The 23,360-nt window shown below is 36.2% G+C and overlaps 1 protein-coding gene across 1 annotated transcript in view; it reads left to right on the top strand.

The window, feature by feature from the left end:
- Positions 1 to 23,360, top strand: part of TRHDE (thyrotropin releasing hormone degrading enzyme) — a 934,547-nt gene that overhangs the window by 846,126 nt on the left and 65,061 nt on the right. Inside the window, exons 14-15 of the mRNA XM_089674098.1 lie at positions 42 to 139; positions 2,072 to 2,179. Of these exons, the coding sequence (XP_089530224.1) occupies positions 42 to 139; positions 2,072 to 2,179 (206 nt within the window). The remainder of the gene's footprint in view (positions 1 to 41; positions 140 to 2,071; positions 2,180 to 23,360) is intronic.

Genomic DNA, 23,360 nt, shown 5'->3' with positions numbered 1-23,360 from the left:
CATATCTAAATAATTAATACATCCTCTTTAATTCCTTTCAGGAATATGTACTAAAGCAAGTGGCAACCATGTATTTCCGCCTTGGATGGCCAGCTAATGGACACAATGGATCAATAATCCAGACATCCTATCAGACTGAGTATGACAGCATTCTTTTTAATCCATACCACAGCATCACAATCATTCAGGAAAAAAAAAATTTGTAAATATCACACCATATTGCTTGTAAAATTCTAAATGAGAAACTACACCTTTTCAGCTTCATGTGTTTTCAATGACGAGTTTTTCTGTTAAATTGCAAGACAGTGGAATTATTCTTCTCTAGTTATGTATGATTTAAATGCACAGGTTCAGAAAATATTTTGACAAGGATTAGTCCACAGCTTTCTGTTATTTGTCTCTTCCTGTGTTTTTCTTCCTTTCACGCATTTTCTGCTGTAGTTACTCCTATGAATCCTAAGGGAGTTTATCTTTTATACTAAGTCATACAATGCCGCTTCAAAAGAAGAAAGCTCCATTAGTGTTGCACAGTGTGACTGTAGCAGCATGATGCACCTTTTTCCTGTCTTTCTCGTTTGATATTTCATTTCTCTGAGGCCCAGCATCTTTGAGATTTATATTCTCCTGCATGACATTTTTAAAGCAAACAATGTTCTGCTTATCTCTTGAGTTACAACCTCAAAGTGATGTTGAGATTTGAACTTATGCTTATCTCTGGGTACCAGAATGTTTGCACATGCACCAAATGTCACTTTCCTTAACATCATTACTTCAGATACACTTATTCTTTATATACACTGTTTTTGTAGTGTGAACTGTGTCTTTCTCCTGCTGTATGTCAATGTGCGGTAAATAAAATCCTTTGAATCTCTAGCTTCCCTTTGGGAAAAGAGTTCACTAATAACATCCAGATCAGAATCAGCATTATTCTCTTGAACAATTATGACTAATGGATATAGGAAGCAAATTATGCTAGGAATGTGGGGGGTTGCCACTACTGACCTTCTCAAAATGCTAATAGTATGGTTGCCCTTCCTTGTTGTTCTGTAAAAGTCATGCAGCAAGTGAAGTCATGGTGAAGTTTAACTATTGATCTGCATGCGCGTATCATGTTTGTGAAACACAAAGCATTGGTGCGAACTATCATATGTATAAAATACAACAATGGCAGCCTTCATATTTCTTTCATGACAAGACTTTAAAGTCACTAGCTGATCTGCTTCTGTTTGGTTCCAGTTTTTTGCACTTGAGTTTCCTCACTGAATGTGAGATTTCACTTAGAAACGTGTTGATCTAAAATAAATTGAACTAGCACATTTTTCTTGTTTTCTGATTGCTCCCCTATTGCTTGTAAAATTAATGTCAGGTTTGTGCAGTGACAAAAGTTCTAAACATGCCTTTAAGTGAAAGTCTTTTGATATAAGTGAATCAGTCGCCTTAAAATGTCAGAATTTATTTCAGGCTTTTATGAGTCGTGATTTGTGTATGTAAAGTTCATTGTTGAAGAGCTGCCATCTTTGACTGCTAATGCTTTTAAAAGTATTATTGCTTTTAACACTTTACAGTAGGTTAAAATGGAAATTTTTAAGGCTTTATTTACATCCTCATGGAATAGTCATAATCTGTAAATGCTTTGTTTTCTAAGCTGTTGTCTGGCAAACTGCAGATTTAAACAATAAAAGAGGGTAATTAAAATTAGAATAACAGCCTTATAAAGCAGTAAACTGTAATTTGAACATTTTACCTGTAAGGTTCATAAAAACAAAGTAATATCAGGAGATAAATATATTAATGAAAATTGTAACAGTTCATTGCTTAGCTGTTAATTGAGAAAAAGTCCGAGATGAGAAATAAAACCACAACCGCATGTTTTTAGCAATGACAGACAGAAGAAATAAATGTGATTTCTTTGGCAAATTAAACTGGAAGTCAGACACATGGCAAACAGTCCTTACCTAAATAGTAATTTTATTTTTTTGTAATTTTGCATTAAATGTGTAATAGCCTTGGCACAAGTTTTTTGATAGGAATATATGTACCCTTGGTTTTCATACATACCATTCTATTCTAGAGAGCTACGTAGAGAAGTTATTATGCTGGCTTGCAGTTTTGGGAATAAGCAGTGTCATCAGGAAGCAGCAACAATGATCTCTGACTGGATTTCAAGCAACAGAAACCGGTAAATAGACTTGTATTACCTAATCATTCTGTTTCATATGCAGTATGTGCATAAATAGCAGTGCCTGTGACCCGTATTCAAAGACAGCAAGGTAAAGCCTGCTGTCTGCTGACATCACTAAGTTTGTCCATACTCTGAAAAGATCCTGACTCTTATGTCAGGATCCTGGCTGGCAGCTGGCTAAGTCTCTCAGCGTGCCGCTGAGTGACCAAGCCAGCCACTCCTGCCCCCTCTGCAGTGTGGTGCTCTAGTGAGCACTGGTGGGACATGGCAGAAAGCTGGTGACTGAGATAAAAGTTAGAGTTCTCTGCTCATCGAAGACCTAGAACCAAGCATTTGGTGGTCATGTGATCACATGTTAATTTTTTAATCCCCGTAATTCTTTTTCAGGGGACTTTAATTAACAGCCTGGCTCCGACTCTGATACCCTCAGCTTGACGACAAAATGTTCCTGTAGGTAGAATCTGTCATTCTTTAAGTTGGTTTTAAATATAATTTGATAGTAAATAGTTATGAAAACCTTTAACACTATTAATGTCTATACATTAACTATGCATTATATTTACTGGTGAGCCATAGATTTGGATGCATGTTCACTTGCCTATCTAGTTAAAATAAAAGGTAAAGTAATAACAAATATATTTTAAGCTTTTCTTTGCTTTGGGTTTATATACTACTCCCAAAATAACTTGAATAATTCTCTATACACCAGGCTCTGCACTCAGCCCTTGCACTATTACCTTTACAATATGTAGGTGGGAAGTCTTATTCCTGTATCATTTTTAGATATGTTGTACAGTATTCATGAAATACACAGCAGAAATATTCACATTAATTAATTATTTAATTCATTAATTGATGGTAATGTAGTTCTAGATTATAAATACTAGAAAGAATAAGAAAAGATTACAGTAAGACAAAATACATAGCCAATGATGCTGACAGCTGAAATACATTGTGAATGCAAAAACTAGATGAGAGCATATCAAATTCACTATTTAACATTTTATTATTTAATGATATTTAACCACTTGATCTCCAGAAGGTTTTTTATTGTTTGCTAAATAAATGGAATAAAATACCAAAAATTTGTTTCTGTTATAAAATGTTCCAAACAAATAATATTTCTTTATATTTAGGCCAAAATGCAGTCTGCTGCATTTGTTTGGTTAAAATAACCCAAATCAGTGTATAGTGTCTGTGTGAAACTTAAAGAATCTACGAAAACTAGATGAGAGCATATCAAATTCACTATTTAACATTTTATTATTTAATGATATTTAACCACTTGATCTCCAGAAGGTTTTTTATTGTTTGCTAAATAAATGGAATAAAATACCAAAAATTTGTTTCTGTTATAAAATGTTCCAAACAAATAATATTTCTTTATATTTAGGCCAAAATGCAGTCTGCTGCATTTGTTTGGTTAAAATAACCCAAATCAGTGTATAGTGTCGGTGTGAAACTTAAAGAATCTACGAAAACTGATCAATCTTGATGTACTGATGACCTCTCATTTCATGAGGCCCTAAAATGGCAAGACAGTACAAGTACCCCCCAGGTGTGCCCTTTTTGGAAAGTAGACAGTCCAAATTATTTAGTAAGAATCATGGCAAGTTTTTTGAAGTTGTAATTTTTTTGCCACAATTTTTTGTAGAATAAATAAATAAATACAATTTTTTTTTTATCAATTTGTTTTACATGCTGTGATCAGTGCAGTACAGCATCATCATATAACTGTGGTGGCAGTGATCAGAGATACTGACTGGTGACAGTATGTAACAATAAATAAATATATACATTTTTATAAAATTTTTAAAAACGTATTTCTTTTTTTTTTTTACATTCGTTACAGCTTGCTTATTAATGTGATGCTGTGAATCATATGCATCACAACAGTAAGAAAATTGATAATGAATGGAAGCTATTCTTGACAGTTCGCTTACATAATATCATGTGATCGCTGTGATTGATCTTGGCGATCACATGATACTGCAGTCAATCACAGTGGTGGGCGCATGTGCTTGGCGATGTACAGGTACATCTCCTCGCCTGGCTGTGCTTCCCAACCACAGCAGATGTCCAGTGAGCTGGTGGCAAGGGGTTGAAGCTCAGTTCTGGTCTTTGCCCTCCTCTTCCAATGATATGTTATGCTTTTCTTTTAATATAAGGTACTTACCTTTTTGTAATGTATATTGGTCAGTCTCATGATATGCTGAATCACCTTCTTCTCCTGGTCATACAAGTGGGTGGTCACTGGCATTGCAAAGAGTCTTTGTTGCTCTCTGCTAAAATACAATGAATGCAGGGCCCATGATTTCCTAAATACACAGTATGTCCTCAACTCCAGACTGAAGGTGAGTATTACAGACTGTGCTGCATTTGTTTTTTTGGTACTGTTGGGGGTCAAAAAATGTGTTTGTAGATGTGATTTAATTATATAATTAAATAAGGACATCAGGAATAGATAAAACATTAGAACTAAAAAAATCACATCAATTCATTAACATAAATAAATAAAGGGGAATTGGGTATGTTTGTGTAAATGCACAATTCTGTTTATTAAAAATCCATCCTGTTTAAACCAAAACTTCAGCATCATCTCCTTAGTTGCATTTGATTTGGTATTCTTTGGTGGTTGCCTACAATCCACTTTTTTGTATGCACCTATCTTCTTTCATTTATTTATGTGAACATTGGTATACATGGAGGGAAGACCTTCTGGTCATGTGATCAGAACTTTGCAAGTCTTTTTTTTAAGGTATTTAGAGACAACAAACAAAATATGTCTTGTAATTCAGCTAGTATTAATCAGGGATTCTAAAATAACACATGCACATCACACTGAATGAGGTGCAGATTCACGGCAGTCATGGTTTTGCTGCAAATCTGGCTGGTTCTGATCCACATGCATTTGTGATTTTATGTGCAATTTAACTGGGATAAATTTTTTTTTTTTTAAATCATAATGCACTTCATGGCCTTTGGATATGATCAGCAGGCTTAGAAGGGTCAATAATGGGGGGATTTGGATAAGTCATCCCCAGCCCCTCACTTTAAAAGACAGAGGCTCAGACTAGTCATATTATACCAAACTGTGCTATTCTATGCATTGGATTGGAGGGGTAGGCTACATTGTCTTGTGTTTCACCCTGTGTTCACTGATTTATTAGTATAACCTTTTACTGTATTAGAATCAAGTTCACATGAAACCTAGGCAGTCACCCACAACTAAACAACAATGACAGACACACCTAAAATGGGAAACAAAGGTGTGAGCATTGAGGCTGCAGGGAGTGAACAGGTCCTGGCAGACAAAGCAGTGGTAAGAACATATTAAAAGTGGCTGACCAATCCAACCACAGCAAGCAGAGGGGGCAGTTCTGCATTTGAGCCTGTTTTCCTTCATTTAAAACTATTCTGTTACTGGTGTGTGGCTGAAGCTGATTGCCATATGTTAGGTGACCTCTTGTTCTTGAACAAGTCTACGTCTTTACTTCAGTAGAAACAGACACACCTGCAGCACTACATCACTTAACCACCTCCCATCCGTCCGTTGTATATAAACGGCCGGACAGTGGCAGTGCAGGGTCAGGTGGCCGTTTATAAACAGCCTCCCTGCCCCCTGCTTGAGCTCGCTCCCTGGGAGCGCGCAGCACCACGATTCGGTGCCCGCTGTGTCCTCTGTGCGAGGTCCCGATCATGTGATCACTGATTGGCCAATCAGTGATCACATGCAGAGTAGTAAGCAAGATGTCACTTCTGACATCATTGCTTACTACGTGTGAAATCTGTGAATGATCACAGAGGTCACATGGTACAAGGCTATTCACAACTATTTTTTTTCACTAAAAAGATAACGGAATAAATTTGGGCCAAGATTTATGAAGAAAGGTTACTTATTTGCAAAATTTTATAAGAGAAACACCTTTTTTCAAAATTTTTGGACATTTTCATTTACATAGCAAAAAAAAAAAATTCCAGTGGTGAATAAATACCACCAAAATAAAGCTTTATCTGTCTCATAAAAATGCTAAAACATTCATATGGGTACAGTGTTGCATGACCTCGCAATTGTCATTCAAAGTTTGATAGCACTGAAAGCTGAAAATTGGCCTGGACAGGAAGGGGGTAAAAGTGTCCGGACTTGAAGTGGTTAAGCTGGCAACTTGGAGACTAACTATACTGATAGGTAAAAAGAGAAAAAGAGAGGGGCTGTTTTTAGAGGGGCCACAGAAACTCATTTATATTTTACACACATTAGGAGCAACTCCTGCAGTCTCTTCTCACCTCAGCACCTCACAACACTCTACTGATTCATCCTGCCCTGAGTCTCCTATACAGTATGGCGATCCTACTCGTCAAAACTCTGGTGGAGATTTTAAAAAACTGATCCACACAGAATCTGATGCAGCTGTGCAGAGTAACCAATCAGCTTCTAGGTTTTATTGTCAAAGCTTAATTGAACAAGCTGAAGTTAGAAGCTGATTGGTTACTATGCACAGCTGCACCAGATTCTGTGTGCACCAGTTTTAGTAAACCAGTGCCTGCTACAGGGAGCCCAGCAAATTTAAATCCCAGATCTAAGGAGGAAAATTGCAACAACAGATGTAAGGGGAAATGATTTATCTGTAGAGGACACTAGAAAAATAGCTGATTCAATAGAGAACTACCCCACCTCTGATCAGCGTCTTTTTAACATCACCTTACAGGACTTGTTGGTTTTACTGCTTAGCTTTCTTCTTAAGGACATGAAGGAACAAGACATAGGTGAAAAAGTAAGTCACATAGAAACAAGGTGGGGGAGTATGCTGAAGCTCATAATGACCTGGTAAATTCACTTACAGATCTCCCAGAGAACCCACACAAGGTAAACTCTAAACTGGTGGATCTCGAGGATAGATCTCATCAAAATAATGTTAAATTCGGAGGTATCAGCAAATCCTTCCTGGTGAGCTCTGACAATACCATCAACAAATTAGCTCAGATTACTATCCTAAATCTTACCATATGAGATGATCATAGACAGAGCTCATTGGTTATCAAAATTATTGCATTTACCAGATGTACTCCCATGTGAATATTGTATTCATAATGTACATGTCTTCCATAGTAAAGTGGAGCTCCAGTCTCCTCGGCACTTTTCTACAAAAAGCACCTCCGTGATTCTCTTCAGTTGCAGTATATAATTAGGACAGTGTTCTAAGTGTATGTCCTTTGTTTACTTGTTAATGTGACATTCCTCAGCAGGATCCCGGCAGGCAGGCAGCGTCCGTTGCTAATGTGGGCATCTGAAGCCAGCTCCTACTTTTTTCTGGATTTGGTGCGGCTGGCTACTCAGCATGAACCTCCTTGCACTTGAGCTGTAAGGACACAGGACGGCACACTGTTGTTTCTAGGTTGCAATAACAATGGAAGCGGCGACGGAAGATCCCGCCACATTGTTATGGCAACCTGTCAATCATTCCTCCCGATAACGTCACTTCCGGTCAAGAAATACTGGGAGACTTCACTATTAGGCTTACCAAAGACACCTGGGAAAACCAATGGTGATTTCCCAGAGTCCTAGGGAATTGCCTAATTTCGAAATCGCCTAGGTGGCCGGACCGGAAGTGCAGGATACTGACAGCAAAAAAAGGTATTTAGAGATCAATAAATAAAAAACAATATCCCATAACAGAACTCCACTTTAAGGAGAAACTCATGGAAATTTTGAGAAACATATCTCCATTGCCCGACCCATGCTCAGAAATTTCCCTCTATGCTGACCTATCAAAGACAAAGCTTCAGGCCAGGAAAGAGATGTTGCCCCTCACTGAAGCATTACACAACACTAAAAGAAAATACAGATGCAGATAACAAAGATTGGAGAAACCCAATGGAAAAAAATGGAAGCTAATTGGTTTTTATGCAGAGCTGAACCAGATTTTACACTCTCCAGTTTTAGTAAACCATCCCTATTGTCTTTAACTCTTCAAACTGTTACCACTGACCTTGGCGGAAGGTACGTCATTTTAATCTGTGAGATTAATAATGTTATCTACACATTTGAAATTATTTACACTACTAACCTGATGCAAATTACTTTCCTAAAAAAAACAGTGAAAACAAAAATATCCAAAAAGGGCATCCAGTAATATTCTAAGACTTTCATTCTGTCTGAGACTTTAATTTGGATGTCTCAAATTAATTCATGTCAGTGAAAGGGATTAGAAATGGAGGCAGCAACAGTTTATCACTGTACTTACTCAGATTTAGTTCCTCCTGGGCAATTTGGTGCATTGGGCAGTAAGTGCTCTCTATCAAGTTCTGTCAGCTGCAGATAATTTAGTGTCATCCCATGGAACATCAATGGCTTTCAGGTTTGTTTTAAAGGTGGAATGTTAGATTATTGGCAGTTTTCCTTGTTATTGCTTTGTTTTAGGTGGCGGCCTGTTAGTGGCAGGGTATTTCCGACCAGTTATAGTATCCATTTGTCAGCTTTTTTTCGCTGGTGTATAGGGCAGTTGGAATAATGATCATAGCATATAGGCACACCTTCATGGTCACAGTAAGAGAATGTGTAGACCAGATTTGACATAAACCCTGTAATATGCCTGCTGCCTTGCTAGTCATGCACTGCACATCTTTCTCCAAACCTCCATTGCATTGCAATTAAACACTTCTAAGGTAGCTTAAGTCTTCAATGTATTTAATGATCTGGTGTTCAATTATCAATTACAAGTGTATCTATTGGTTTATCTTCAAAGCTTTGCTTTTGCCTGATCTAATGTGCAGACCAACCTTTTCTGTTTTCTGTTCAAGATTTTTGGTAATCATTTAAAAATCTCATCTAATGTACACCTTAAAAAAGAATGTAACCACTATAAATTAGATTATGCTGAGGTCTTGTTACTACTGCTGAGTGTTTGTTTATATAGTTCAGAGGCAGATGATGTAAGTCTGTTTAAACTATTTATGCTGGCTGGACTGCGGTTGTAAAGTGTGGCACATTCTGATCAAATACTCACTGTATACACAATGCTCCCACCTGGGGACAAATTGTCATGCTGAAAGGCAGGTACCTTATGTGCTTTTATTATAGCAAAGCGTGGTCTATTGTGGCAAAATAATATATTTCCATGTAAGTGCCGTTATGTGATGATAGTCAATCACACTGTGTTTTATGCTATAAGGCAGGTACTCCAATTTGTGAGAGTACCGCTGTACCTTTATAAAAAGTGTGAGAGCTACTTAAACAATTTTTAATCTTACATATACTGTACATATTGGAAGTGCAAGAGTGTCAGAAACTTTTGATACTCAATTTTTTTACTTCTAACAGAAATATTGTAAAAAAGTGTTACCCCTACATTGCAACTAATGTAGCTATGATGGAACTGATGTCTACCTACTTATCTATATAACTATAATGACATACTTTTTGTGTGTTTTTGCATCTGGAATAACAATTGCCAGCATATAGAAATCAACCAATGCCCCCTACAATCTCTGAAGTAATACTGGTATTCGAAAGCCAGTATGAAAGAATGATAATGTATAGATAGAACACTCAGATTGGATTGCACTGCTAGTGGAGCATGTGGCTTAATTAGCCTAAAGCAAAACTTCCAGTCTAGGAGTGATCTAATGCCTTATGTAGTCCAAAGCCCATATTCTAAAACTATTGGCTCCTTTTCTTGATGTTTTTCCTTACAGCATCCCACCCCCCTTGCTTTTACTCAGTCACTATTTCTGATACTTATTTGGAAATGTTCTAACTAGTATCATACTTGTTATATATTGATACTTTGAAAAATACTGCCCAGGGCATCTCTCCAACATACAATATAGCATATCAAGGTGTCATAACAATATTATAATCATGTGATCAAGTAAATAAAACAAGTATATGTTTGTAAAACATACTGTGGAAAATTTTTACCAATCTCCTGTACATCCACGGATCAAAGTAAACTTAGTGCTGCTTGATGAAAATAAATTTGTTACTGCATAAACTACTAAAAAACCTTTTAACTGATATGACCACGTACATCTTTGCATTGCATCACATAAAACTGTAAATTAAATGATTTGTGCATTTTTCATGTGACTCAAAGCAACATAAAAAAAACCCTCCCTCTGCTGTACCTTTTTTTTGTGCCTAAGTTTCCATGCCATTTGTTTGGCGATACATTTCCAATCAAACTCAGGGGAAGGCAGAATTCGTCCTCAGAATTTGTTTTCCATTGACTTCAATGTAGGTTCAGAGCAGAATTTGCAGTTCACAAATTTTTATATGTGTTTGCTGAACCATTGGCAAATTGAACCTTGCCAGATTTAAGCACCCATACACATCACTTGAAACTTGCTATTTTAATCGCAACTCTCAGCTTGAATAAACTTGTGCATAAATATGTGTATTTATTATAAGGGGACACTTTGGGCTTGGTTTACTAAAACTGGGAAGTGTAAAATCTGATGAAGTTCTGCATAGAAACCAATTACTTTGCAGGTTTTTTTTTTTTTTAACCATTAACCAAACAAGCTGAAGTTGGAAAGTTATTGCCTACCATGCACAGCTGCATCAGAATTTGTACTCTCTGGTTTAGTAAATCAACTCCTTTGTATACACAAAAAACTTTGATCGGTATGCACCTAAAATGTGTTATATGACAGTTTATTTCTTTAAAATACTATAGCATATTCAATTACTTTCATAAAAAATACTAATTCTTCAGCTTGGAAAAAGTAAAAGTTTGATGCCCAAGTGTATTGGTGATTTCAGGATTGTAAGTCTGTAAAAGTGTAAGTCTGTAACTGTAATTTTATTGAGTTCTGAAATATACTGCAAGAAATAAAGACAACTCTTACCAATTGAAAACTGACTTACAGTTGCATGAGGTCAGTTGAGCATTATTATATCCACTGAGAGGAACTAATGTCCTTAAAGACATATGAAATAACCATCTTGTGGCATTCTGTTTGGCGAATCCTTTGAACTCTTGAAATGCTAAAAAATGTGATATATGCTCAGTGGTCAGTAAACACATAACCTTCATACATTTGAGCATTTTGCCACTTTTATTTGTTTCAGATGTTTCTGCTGAATGTTTATTTGAAGTTATATATAGACTTTATATGTGTAAATGAACGTGCTCTATATATGCATGGATACGTATAATGTTTGGGTCCAGGTCACGCATGGATTCAAGGTGAATCCAACCCATTCACAGGGAAAAGGCTAATTAATGCAGCCTTTTGCTGCCACACCAACTAGCAATTATGCCTTCCTTTAACCCTTTTGTTGCCAAAGATGTTTTTGCTTTTTTATTTGTTGCACGCATGTTTAAAAAAATATTTTGGAATTGAAGATTACATAAACCCCCCGAACATTATATATTTTTTTTAAACAGACACCATAGAGAATAAATTAAAGGATATGTTCACCTTTGTAAAAAAAAAAATGTGCATGTTTTTGCTGGTAAAAAATTAACTACAAGCCAGCAGCTGAAAAGGCTGTTGGTATTTTTAGTTTTCACAGTCACATAACTCTGTGAATGAATGACACGGCCAGGCAAGCAGAGCCCTTTATGGCTGTTTTTACCTTAAATTGTGACAGAGAGCGGAAGAAAATAACCCGCTCACTTCCAAAAATGGTGTATCAGGAAGCAGTAAAAAAAAAATTGCTGTTATGTGCCCTGCTATGTGCCTCTGAGAGAGAGGAGGAGGAAATGGGTGAATTAGCAATCCTCAAAATAAACTGGCTGTTATGTAAACTTGAAATGGAAGAGGAAAAGAGCATGCTAGTAGTCCTAAACATAAATATAGCTGCTACATGGTCTTGGGGAGGAAAATGGTACAATAGCCGCATTATAAAAGAAAGTGGCTGGCATGTGCCCTTGAGAAAGAGCCATTTGCTACTGACCTGTCTCCATGAGGTGCTGCTCCCAATGATGTGGTTCAGAGCATGTGTTCCCTCATGCATGTGGACAACAACAGACACAGTAGATACATTAAAAAATGCCCACATTGCAGAGCTCTTTCTGTTTGCTGCCTATTCAAGTATGTCCTGTACTGTCCCGTACTGTCCTGGTGCTCGCCAATTTCTACCAAACACATACTGAAGTCAATATTTAGAGTTTTTTGATGACTAATGGGGATATGAAGAGGGGAGGGGGTTAGGAGAATGCAAGGTTGTAGTTTTGATGTATTTTAGTGCACTCTGTTTTGACATTTTAATCAACTTTTATTAAAACACTGCATAGAAAGCTCACAAACTATATGTTTACACTGTTGTGTCATGGCCAATTTGTATGACGTTAAGGGCTTTAGCCCACTTTTTGAAGAGTAAACTTTCCTATAGCAATAAATATGTTGTGGCTTCTACTTCCACTATTCAGTTCAGACCTATTACTGCTGGATAAAAGTCAGGTATCACAGCCAAACCTATTAAAAAAAGCTTTTTTGTAAAGTTGTAATGAACCAGCTTAGGGTACTCTTGCCATATTTAAGTCAAGCAATACTTAAAAAAAAAAAAACAATTACATGTCCAGGATATGTAATGCATATGTGCTATGCCATTACACCACATACAGTTTAAATGCGAAAGAGCAGCGCCCTCGAACCCCTTGTGTATTGTTTTGTTACTGTATTGTCTCATGCTCTGTCCCCCACTATAATGTACAGCGCTGAGCAAACCTTTCTGGCGCTATATAAATACTGTATAATAATAATAATAATCATTTCCCAAGCAAGTAATTTCAAGGATTGGCATTTTTCTATTGTCATCCTCAAATCAACATTAAAAGGACCAAGTCAACACTTGTAGTTATAGTTTCTGCAAGAGCAGTGTGTGAACATTGTCGGGTTATGAACTGAAATATTGGGTTATATAGCCAGGAGGCTGTGTTTTTGAATTTTTCATGTGAGGCTGAATGCCGGTGTGTGAATCCTGCAGTAAGGAATAGTTACATTTAAATAAAAGTGATAAAAGTGGGACTAGCAAGCCTGCAAAAAAAATTCCAGTGGCTAGACTGAAGTTTATGTAAAGTGCTACCATTAAGCTGAACCTCCCACCATAATTATAAATATATAGGCATGTACTATCAGTAGACTTATGTGTATATATATATATATATATATATAGGTAAATCTTTTTTTAAAGCCATCAAGCTAGTGTCTGTTTTTTTTTCTATATTTAATCCCCATTGATAAACTGGTAAGGGCTGGTATTGCTCTAAGTGCTAGGGATACTTAGAGAGACAGGGATATTTAGTATGTCTGAGAAAATTTCTCTAAAACTTGAGTATATGTAAACTCTAACCATAAACGTCTCTTATTTGCTTTACTTCTGAATGTGTTTAGTCATATCTGTTCAATGAGTGCAAAAATATACCTCTTGATCCTGCCTTCAGTGCTCTGACATCCTACAGAGCCTCATCAGCCCTCCCAGGTTCCTTTTGTGAACAACAGAACACCCTCTCATATAATAAAGGTGTAGAGAATGGGAGGTGTCTTGTAGTCTAAACCAGATGTGAGTAGCCTAAGGTAACAATGGTGCTTAATATACTGTAGATACAGCACAGTGTGTAAGCTTTGTTAGCTTAAACATGATGTAAGCTATTGGTAGGATCACCTGGCAAACATAAAGGTAAAAAAGCCTGAAAAAACTAAAGCAGCCATTCCATCTAAAGAGAGGGTTTAAGAACAGAAATGTGGACAAATGCCTCCTATATTTTCCATCCCGAACCCAGCTAATTGAGTTGTAGAAACAAAGCTGGTAAATCTCTGGCAGAGCAGATTATTCTTTGAGAAATTACACATTAGTATGTAACATGTTTAGGACCCTCATGTTGTTTCTTCTCTATGGGAAGACAATATTTTTTGAACGTACATGTTTATGAACCTCCTGGTACGAAAGAGGTTAAAACAAGCTCACAGCTGCACCAGTAGCTGGTAGCACTTTGTTTACCTGGCTTCTAGCTATCAAGTAAAAGTGATCCATGTGGCTTTACGGGCAGATCACTTTTGGAAGTGCTTAGCTCTGAGCATTTACAGGTTTGGAGGTGTAAGAATCCCAGCGGAAATGCTGGAGAAAAGGCCAGTAGAACTGTGCTTGGTCAGCTTGAGTGGAGGGCAGGGGAGATATTAGGAGTCCAAAAGATTCCTAATGTCTCCATAAAGAAAACATTTGGCCTACTGATGCTTTCACATAGGGGGTGTTTGTCCCCTTATGATAGAAGGAAAGCTAAATGTTAAAAAAAACAAAAACAAACTTTCAAAATGTAAATTAACATATAAAAACAAATTAAAACAACCCTGTCACCCCATGCACACTTACAAATGCAAGTACATGCATAGATAGTGTGTACGTATATGTATACAGCAATTGTACCACATATACTGTATAAATTTTTGCTGCAAATGTCATAGTGGGAGAAATAATTTCAGGGCCATGATTTGCTCTTAACTTAAAAACCTGTAATATGTACACCCTTTTAAAGTGTCACCTATGGCTAAATTTGGGTACTAGGGTTTTAGCCATTTCATGGGCATGTGAAATTTTAAGGTTTGACATATATTATCTATTTACTTAATGCATCTTCATCTTTTAAATTTTGGTAAATACTTTTTCCTGAAAATATAGATTTCATTAATAATTGCACAAATATTGTGCCCTTGGGGTTTTTCAGTATTTTTCTAGCAAAAAATGCAGATTTTAACATATTTTTAATAAGATTTAACATGTGCAAAAAAATTAAACATTGTTCCAGCTGCAAAGTGGTTAAATGAAATTGCTTTTTTTTATTATTATGTGATTTATTAAATATATCATTATGTTGATCTTTGCTTTCCTATAGTATTACTATTTGTTTTTTGTTCTACTAGGATTGCAAAATTTTTTTTTTCATTATAAACTTAAACATTTACAACTTTATAACATTTATTTAAAATAGAATGGAGAGTCAAGGTTAAAACATCAAATTAATTTTAATAGGATTCTACAGTTTAACAGCAACTCTTAAATTCATTACCAAATCAGAAAAGCATGTCTTGTCATGTTTTGATTAATCTAAGTCATTACTATGCATACTAAATACAATGTTACAGTAAAAAGGATTCTTGCATTTTTCTTCTAGTTTTTACATTTCAGTAAATTGTTGTGGCTGGGTTACTATATTTAATAGCATCTATACACAGATATATACAATTTGAAAACATTTTAAATGATTTTGATTTTCAAGGGCTGCAATTTATACATGTTAACCACTGGCCCTCCTGAGGATTTACCCCCTTTCCTGACCAGGCCATTTTTTTATGTTACCTCGCTGCGTTACTTTAACTGACAATTGTGCGGTTATACAACGCTGCACCCAAATTAAATTTACGTTCTTTTTTTCCCACGAATTGAACTTTCTTTCAGTGGCATTTGACTTCAGTGCATTTTTTTAGGAAAAACAATATTTTTTACTTTTTTTGCTATTACAAATGGCGGTATATATATATTTTATTTTAATTTTTCTCTAGTAATGGTGGCAATCAGCAACTTATAGCGGGACTGCAGGACTGCGGTGGACATTCTGACACTGGGGGGAACTGACTTGGTGTCACTGACATCCCCAGGGACATCAGTACAATAATCAGTGCTAAAAAAAAAGCACTGACGCTGTACTAATGGCACTGGGCAGGAAGGGGTTAACATGAGGGGTGATCAAAGGGTTAACTGTGTGCTGGCTGTGTTTTACTATGGGGTGGTGTCTGTGTGCCTCACTGTAAGCTCACTGCTTTGGATAGCTGTGCTGTGCATAGTGCCATGTGCTGATTTGCAATTGTTGATCACTGTGAGCTGTTAGCCTGGGTAAGAGATTGCTTTGGGTGTCGTCTTCAGCCCCAAGTTTGGTGGAGCTTTATGGTCTCCAACTCTCCATGTGAGTTGTGGGGTACTGATTGCTCCTCCTGTGGCGCTTTTGGATTTTGCTAGCATCTTGGGATGGTTGTGACTCTGTTTTCAACTATGTTTCCTTTGATTGGTGTGGTATTCTATATCTCCTGAAGAGTCCTTAATGGGCGAAGCATGTTGGAATCACTACACCATCAGAATCTACAGTAAAAATATGCTGTGAATATTCCAAACAGAATGTCTGTATATGGAAAGTGTTTTTATTATTTTTATGGATATACTGAGTATTTTTATAATTGATATGGATCAATAAAAATTATGATTGTTTTATTTTATATTGTAGTACATTATTGACACCTTAAAAGTCCCAGCCCCTTTGCAGCTGTTTTGTCTGTGGTTCATTAATGATCTGCTACTGCTGTGAGTGCCTTTTCTAATCCTTTTGGAAGAATATAGTTAAAATAAATAAAATGCATTAGAAAATAGTTTACCTTAGGTTATCTGTTGCTTTATAGTAGGAATCTCCATACACTTTGAATGCTGTGCCAAGGTCTCCCTTATATTATTTCCTCTTCTGGCCAGATGTTTTTATCCTTTAGTGTTAGGCTATTATCTCTATTGGTCAAGTGTTCTTGAACTTTTTTGGCTGAATGCGCTCTTTTCTTAGGATTGAAAGTTAGGATATGTTACAATCACCCTGCAAAGACAACTTACATTTCACATGGGTTTTATTTGTGCCTTTTGCACAAATGCTGAGACTTTCACACAGCAAACGTTTTATCAATAGACCACTATGTGTGTAAACTTTTACAAATTTAATTTGAGTCATTAACCCCTCCCAAACTCTCCTTTCAAATTTTGATTCTCCTCTACTATTGTTCTTGTGCCCTTTTAGTCACTTAAACTTTCTGAATTTAGAATGGCAGCAGTTTCATTGATTTTAGCTATCCACCTATAATACACATTGATGCATAGGTTTGTAAGTGGGTATTTGTGTTTTACTGTTGGTTGCTGTTTTTACTTCACAAGCTACAGTCTAGGATACTTTGTTATTTCTCAGCTGCCCATTGTTGTCCTGTGGAGCTTACATAGTGACTGCTATAGTGACTGTATAGTGTAGTTTGCTTGTATTTGTAATTCATTTTGTTCTTAATCTATTCATGATGCATTTTATGATATTATCATGGATATATGTGAAAAACATTTTATTATGATCAAAAGTATTATAGGTTACAACTGAACATTCATTTCTGTTTAAAGGCGTACTTTATGAGTCTTATATCTGTAAATACGTTCATATCAACCTTGTTATTACATTTGTATTTAGAAATATATCTATCATATAGAATTTGATACACACCAGTTTTAAATGAACCATGATGCAGCCCCCAAAATGTGTGTGTCATATTGTTTGGTGCTCTCATTGAATTTGTGAATCTTCAAAGTTAGTCCCCATGTTTAAGGGACACTTCATTTGTGCTAAGGGCTGCATCACCTGAACCACTGGGGCACTCAGAATCTGGCGCAGTTTTGCATGGAAACCAATCAGTTTCTAAATGCAGCTTGTTCAGTTAAGTTTTGGCAATACAACCTGGAAGCTGATTGGTTTCTATACAGTGTTGCACCAGATTTTGCACTCTCCAATTTTAGTAAATAACCCCCACTGTGCCTTATTACATGGATAATTTGAATTTAGCTCTAATTTCTACTTGTTCTTAATTACATATCTCATCTCATTACATACCCCAAAATAGAAGAATTATTCCTCATTTGAGGACAATGGGAGTAGCAATTAGTATAATTGTTTTACACGCCGTTGGCCAGTTACACATCCAGAATTGCTGGTGTGTAGTGCAAATATAGCCTAATATTATATAGAAATTTATCCCAAACTTCATAGAGTTTTTTCAGGCTATTTGGCTATCATATGCACAGTGTATGGATATCATGACTTCTGTTGACTAAGGGTTTTGACCCAAAGAGACAGTAAAACTATAAAAGCTATGGTCAGAAGAGACTTAAAAAATCTAAACGCATAGCTCAGTAAAGCCCTCTTAGCAGTGGGTATTCACATGTTTCATTCCATGATATATACTAAAAATTAGAGAATAATTCCTCACACCTGAAATAGCTCTATACAGTTTGGAATACATGCACTACACACAGTGGTTCTGGATGTGCATCTGGTCTATGGGGCATGAAGCAGTGATTTTTATTGTTCTACCTACTGTCCTGAAATAAAGAGTAATCTTTTTATTTTTGGGAAAAGTGATAGAATGAGACATGTGAATGCCATCTATTCTAGTAAGCTTTACTGTACTAAACATTAATTAGAATGAGGGCATTTAGAGTGTAATGTATAGAACAATATCTGGCACAATGTAATCATTTAAACAAAGTCACTGGAAAGGAAAAAAAGTTTATTTCCTGCTTAGGTTGTCTGCAGTCTGGTCAGGGTTCACATAGCCTGAATTACCAAGAGTTCAGCTTTAAGTCACAGAAAATTATTTTTTTTAAGATTTTCTTCTAGATGTATTTTTTAACAAAATATGAGGGGTTAGAACATTGATACAAAATGTATGTGTATTGCTTTTCTCACAATGCCCAGTCTACATTTCTTCTGTAATTTTTCAACATTCCTTTAAAAATCCAGTACATTATTGCTTTCTTGATTTTTTTATATGCATATTGATACTTGTATTAGACTTTTAAAAATACATTAATACTTTAAAAAATACTTTAGAAATGATTGGGTCCCCAGTGAGGATTTATATGCCAGAATATTCTGTCCCAATAACTATTAAATTGCAAAGGCATCAACAAGTTAAAGTGCACAATCCTTCATACAAAAATGCATAAAAATATAATGTTTTTTTGAAAGGTTATGCACTTTAACTTGTTGCTGCCTGCTTTTCATTTAATAAATAGTTACATGGACATAGAGGGGTTATCAAAAACATTAAAGCAGTATGTGATTTGCAGGTGTTAGTGACAACATGTTTTACATTGAAAGCAGAAGTGATGTTGAATTTCTTTGCTTCTGCTGTGTAATCCGCTCAGACAATTCACAGGTGGGAAGCCTCACTTTCATCATTAACAAACAAAGAATTTCCCAGCTCACTTACCAACCAGCCTACAAAAGCAGAGGGTTTTGTTTGCACACATTTGCAAATATATGCATATGCCGCAGTGCCCACATCAATGGACCTCTGTATATACTGTGATCCTAACTCTAAATTTCCAGAGCCTCCATAGTAGGAGCACATAAAAGAATGGATAGACTAACCACGTGTGTGCTGCCCTATAGCAGAAATACTGCTACAGGGCACCACGGCTGTGCAAAATCATGTTTATATACATGATTTTACAGTACCAGGTAGGGGGCACATGCGCACCCTACCTATGTCACCATTCTCTGCCTCGGCTGTCAATCACCGTGTCCCGGCCAGTGATTCCCCGCCGGCACCTGGCGATGGCTGAGTATTACCGATGGGGGAGAGACCTGTGTATAAACAACACAGATCTCTCCCCTGTCAGCATAATGGCAGTGAAGGCACCCAGTGTGTCCCTGCACCCAATTATTCATCAAACTGTATTAAAAATTGGCAACCACCCCAACCTATAACTGGTCTTCACGGAACTGAGATTCAGCTCTGCAGTCACTTTTGCAGCAGTTGTTTCTTATTCTCAGTCACAATCCTGCGCAATGTCCTTTCAGACGGTGTTCTCCCGGAAACTGTATATGCTACCATAACCTTTGATACTGTACCTGACAGGGCAGATAAATTGGCAACTTCAGTCACAGAGGCAGGAGCTAAATGGCACCAACAACTTGCCCTCTTTAAAGCTCAGAACATGACCCCGTATTAGTAGCAGCACACGCAGTGAATGATAAAGTCAGGCTTCCCACCTGTTAGCTACTTGTCTCATCACACAGTGGAAGCAAAAGAATGTTACATCATTTCCACATGTGGTCATTTTCACACCTGCAAATAATGTAGTGTTTCCATTTTTTTGCCTAACCCTTGTACCTTTTAGGTACATAAGCCCTCTCTATGGACAACTTTTGCTACATTGGAGAATTGTTTGCCTAATTAATGCCATTAGGCTGTCAGATCTATGTCTGAAGCTCTTGGCAAAAAGTGGATTGGAGTGCACTTTATTGAATTAATGTTTTCACAATGTAAAAAAAGTTTCTTTTAGAATAGTCAATTTTTGTTAGTTTATAGTTACTTGTTTTATTTTTTTTTTGTTACTGTTTATGTAACTCAGTATTTTATAATGTGTTGTATATGTGTTTTCCATTTGCTCTTCAACTGCAACACGTGCAGAAATAGGACACACCAATACAATATGAGTAACATCACTCATTTAGAAATTGATTGCAAAAGGAAAAAGCCAAAACACGCTTTTTTCTCAAGAGTATGGGATATATATAAATGTAGAGGTAAGGCATGCAAAGGGTATATAAAATGTAATTAGACAGTTAAGGTATTTAAGGTTCATTTTTATGATACAGCCTTAGTGCTGATTAGAGATGACTGGAAAACTTACCTTTTTATTTTGTTTATGTATTTGAGAGTAAGAATATAAGCTTCTATAGCTGTTTTAATTCTTTTTATTGTGCACAATTCAAGTAACTTCTATTCCAACTGATGATTCTTAAACGGAAACCCAAAACTATTTGTGACAGCGCTTTCCAGAGTACAGAGTCACAGTAATCTATCATGGTCATTTGGGAATTTTAGATGTAGTGTAATTTATTACATAACCCCCAAGGCATGTTGTATCAAATAGAGGTCATGGCCTATGCTAGTAACAAATTACATGTGTGGCCACAAAGCAGTTAAATCAATGTGTACCAATCAGTTTATTACAACAAATCTATAATCTTGTTAGAATTTTCAGCTTCTATAATTAGTATAATTCTGGAATTATATATACTTTCAAAGACCAAAATACTAAAAAAAAGTTTGAAAATATCTTTTAAAATGTATAGTTTTTCAACACATTAATGCTGATTCGAATGTTAAACCCATGTTGAAAGTCTTGTTAAAATGGATGGAGATCTCTCCAGTGCTCATCACATAACCAAAAGCCCAGGCATCTGGTTATGTAATTTATACTGTTGCTCCTCTCCTTCAACAGAGATCATGGGATACAAACTCTATGCTTTTTCCAAAGAAAGCAAAGTATTTCAGACCTCTTGTGTTCTTCATGTATCCATTTCAGTACGACTATTAACATATTAATATAGATATTATTATTACTATTAATAATAATACTAATAACTACAGTCTCTCTTGAACATATAATAATTACCATTTATTTGAAACCTATACTTTTAAAATAAATCAAAATAATACAATTCTCCTTTGGTAATACACAATAAATTCAAATGAGACAAGTAAATTAATAACAGTGAGACAAAATGTAAACATGATTCATGTTATGGTAATTAGCAAGAATTGATGTATAATTAAGTTTATTTTTTGAAATTCGCTTCAGCCAAAACAGTTTTGGACAAAGTGAAGAGGTGACTAAAGGATTGATTTACTAAAAAGCTAATGGGCTGCTCACTTTACATAGGCATTTTCAGTTTGCAAGTGAAAGCTTCCAACTCCCCTTAATGCACAACAAAAAGTTATGGTGGTATTGAGCTTACATATACACAGTTAATTAGTGCAGATGTAATATACTGCAACCAAGAATAATGATCTTTTCAGTCTAAGTCCTGGTTCACACTGGATCCAACTTTGAAATTGTGTGACTTCACTTGAAATTGCACGACAGTGCAACTTCAGGTGCGACTTGGAAGATATCAGTGCGACTTCATGCACAGATGCCTATGCAAGTCACACTTGAAATAAAAAAAAGTAGTGCAGGAACTACTCTCAAAATTAGTGCGACACGGATTTGAACAGTTCCATTGCGGACAATAGGGTGTGAATTGTCATGCAGTTTGAAACTGTCAGCTGTTACATGACAAGTCACACCAGTGTGAACCAGGGCTTAAGGTGAAGAAAATGCCAATAACTGATTTTCTTTTCTGAACCCCATAACCATGCATGGGTTTCTTTTTACATTACTATAATCGATTATAATCAATTTTCTTTTCTGAACCCCATAACCCTGCATGGGTTTCTTTTTACATTACTACATTCTAATGCAACCTAAAACTGATTCCATATAAAAATGCATAAAGGCAAAGGAAATAAGCATTTGGAGTATGAAGATCTAATTTTTGCTTTAGGCACTTAAAAGAGAAGATTAAGTTTGTTTTTTTTTGTTCAGAAATAATACTTACCTAGGTGGATGTAGCATTGGACCGATGCTGCATCTGTCCCCCGCTAGCTCTAAGACTGAAAACTGAGTCATCAAGCACCACTGATTACTCAGTTCTCAGAGCTCCATGAGAAAAGAGCTGGTGACTGGCAGCGCTGGAGTGCTGTGCTGTGGAGGCAATGGGAGTGCCTGGCTCAGACTCTCAGCAGATCACTAAAAGGCTGAGCCACGTTCTGGTCCAGATATCTGGGTGGATCCCAAATTTTAAGTCAGGATCTTTACCCAGCCTGGACTGGCTGAGTGACTTTAGCCCTCAGCTGAAAATGGGTCCCAGGAGTGCTAAACGAACTTCACTCCTGTAATCCTCAGGAATAAATACAGCCAAACGAGCTTTGGCTGTACTTCTTTAAGGACAGTTACAGTTTGGAAATAAATCTCCCCAGCCCCTTCTCCATAATTCTCAAAACTTTTTTAAGCTAACCTCCATCTCTATATTATTTTTTTTAATTTGCTCATTTTTCCCTTGAAAATGGAGTTACCCTTGAAGTTATAACTGTATATATGATTAATTACAAGGCTACATATTCTACGGAAGACAAACCATTGCAGAATAAATAGTAATAGCTAAGATATAATATTGATAATACTCAAGAAAATTATAGTGCAGAGCATTTTCTTGCATTTATTGTGGCTGCATATTAAATGTTTGCCCTTTCCTCTCTGTTTTGAAAGGTAACAAATTATCTGTTGTATGTTAACTGCAGGATTCTTTGACATATGAATAGGTTGCAGGTGTCACAAATTCTTACATCCTGCTGTGACTTAGAAGAACTCATTAATATGTACAATGATACAAACTGAATGTAGCACAATAAAAATAAATGGAAATATAGTTGCTCCTTAAGTTAAATATACACCTTTGGCTCTCTCACAAAGTGCAGTTTCAGCACGACATATTTTAAACATGTTTTAGGTACATTTTACATGCATTTGCATACATTTAGCTATATTTTC

The sequence above is a fragment of the Staurois parvus genome, unplaced genomic scaffold (assembly GCF_062004578.1).
Source record: "Staurois parvus isolate SC_StPar_1 unplaced genomic scaffold, SC_StPar_1.0 ptg000147l, whole genome shotgun sequence".
NCBI classification, from domain to species: Eukaryota; Metazoa; Chordata; class Amphibia; order Anura; family Ranidae; genus Staurois; species Staurois parvus.
Note: the sequence above shows the minus strand (reverse complement) of the source record. Positions and strands in the feature narration are given on the sequence as shown.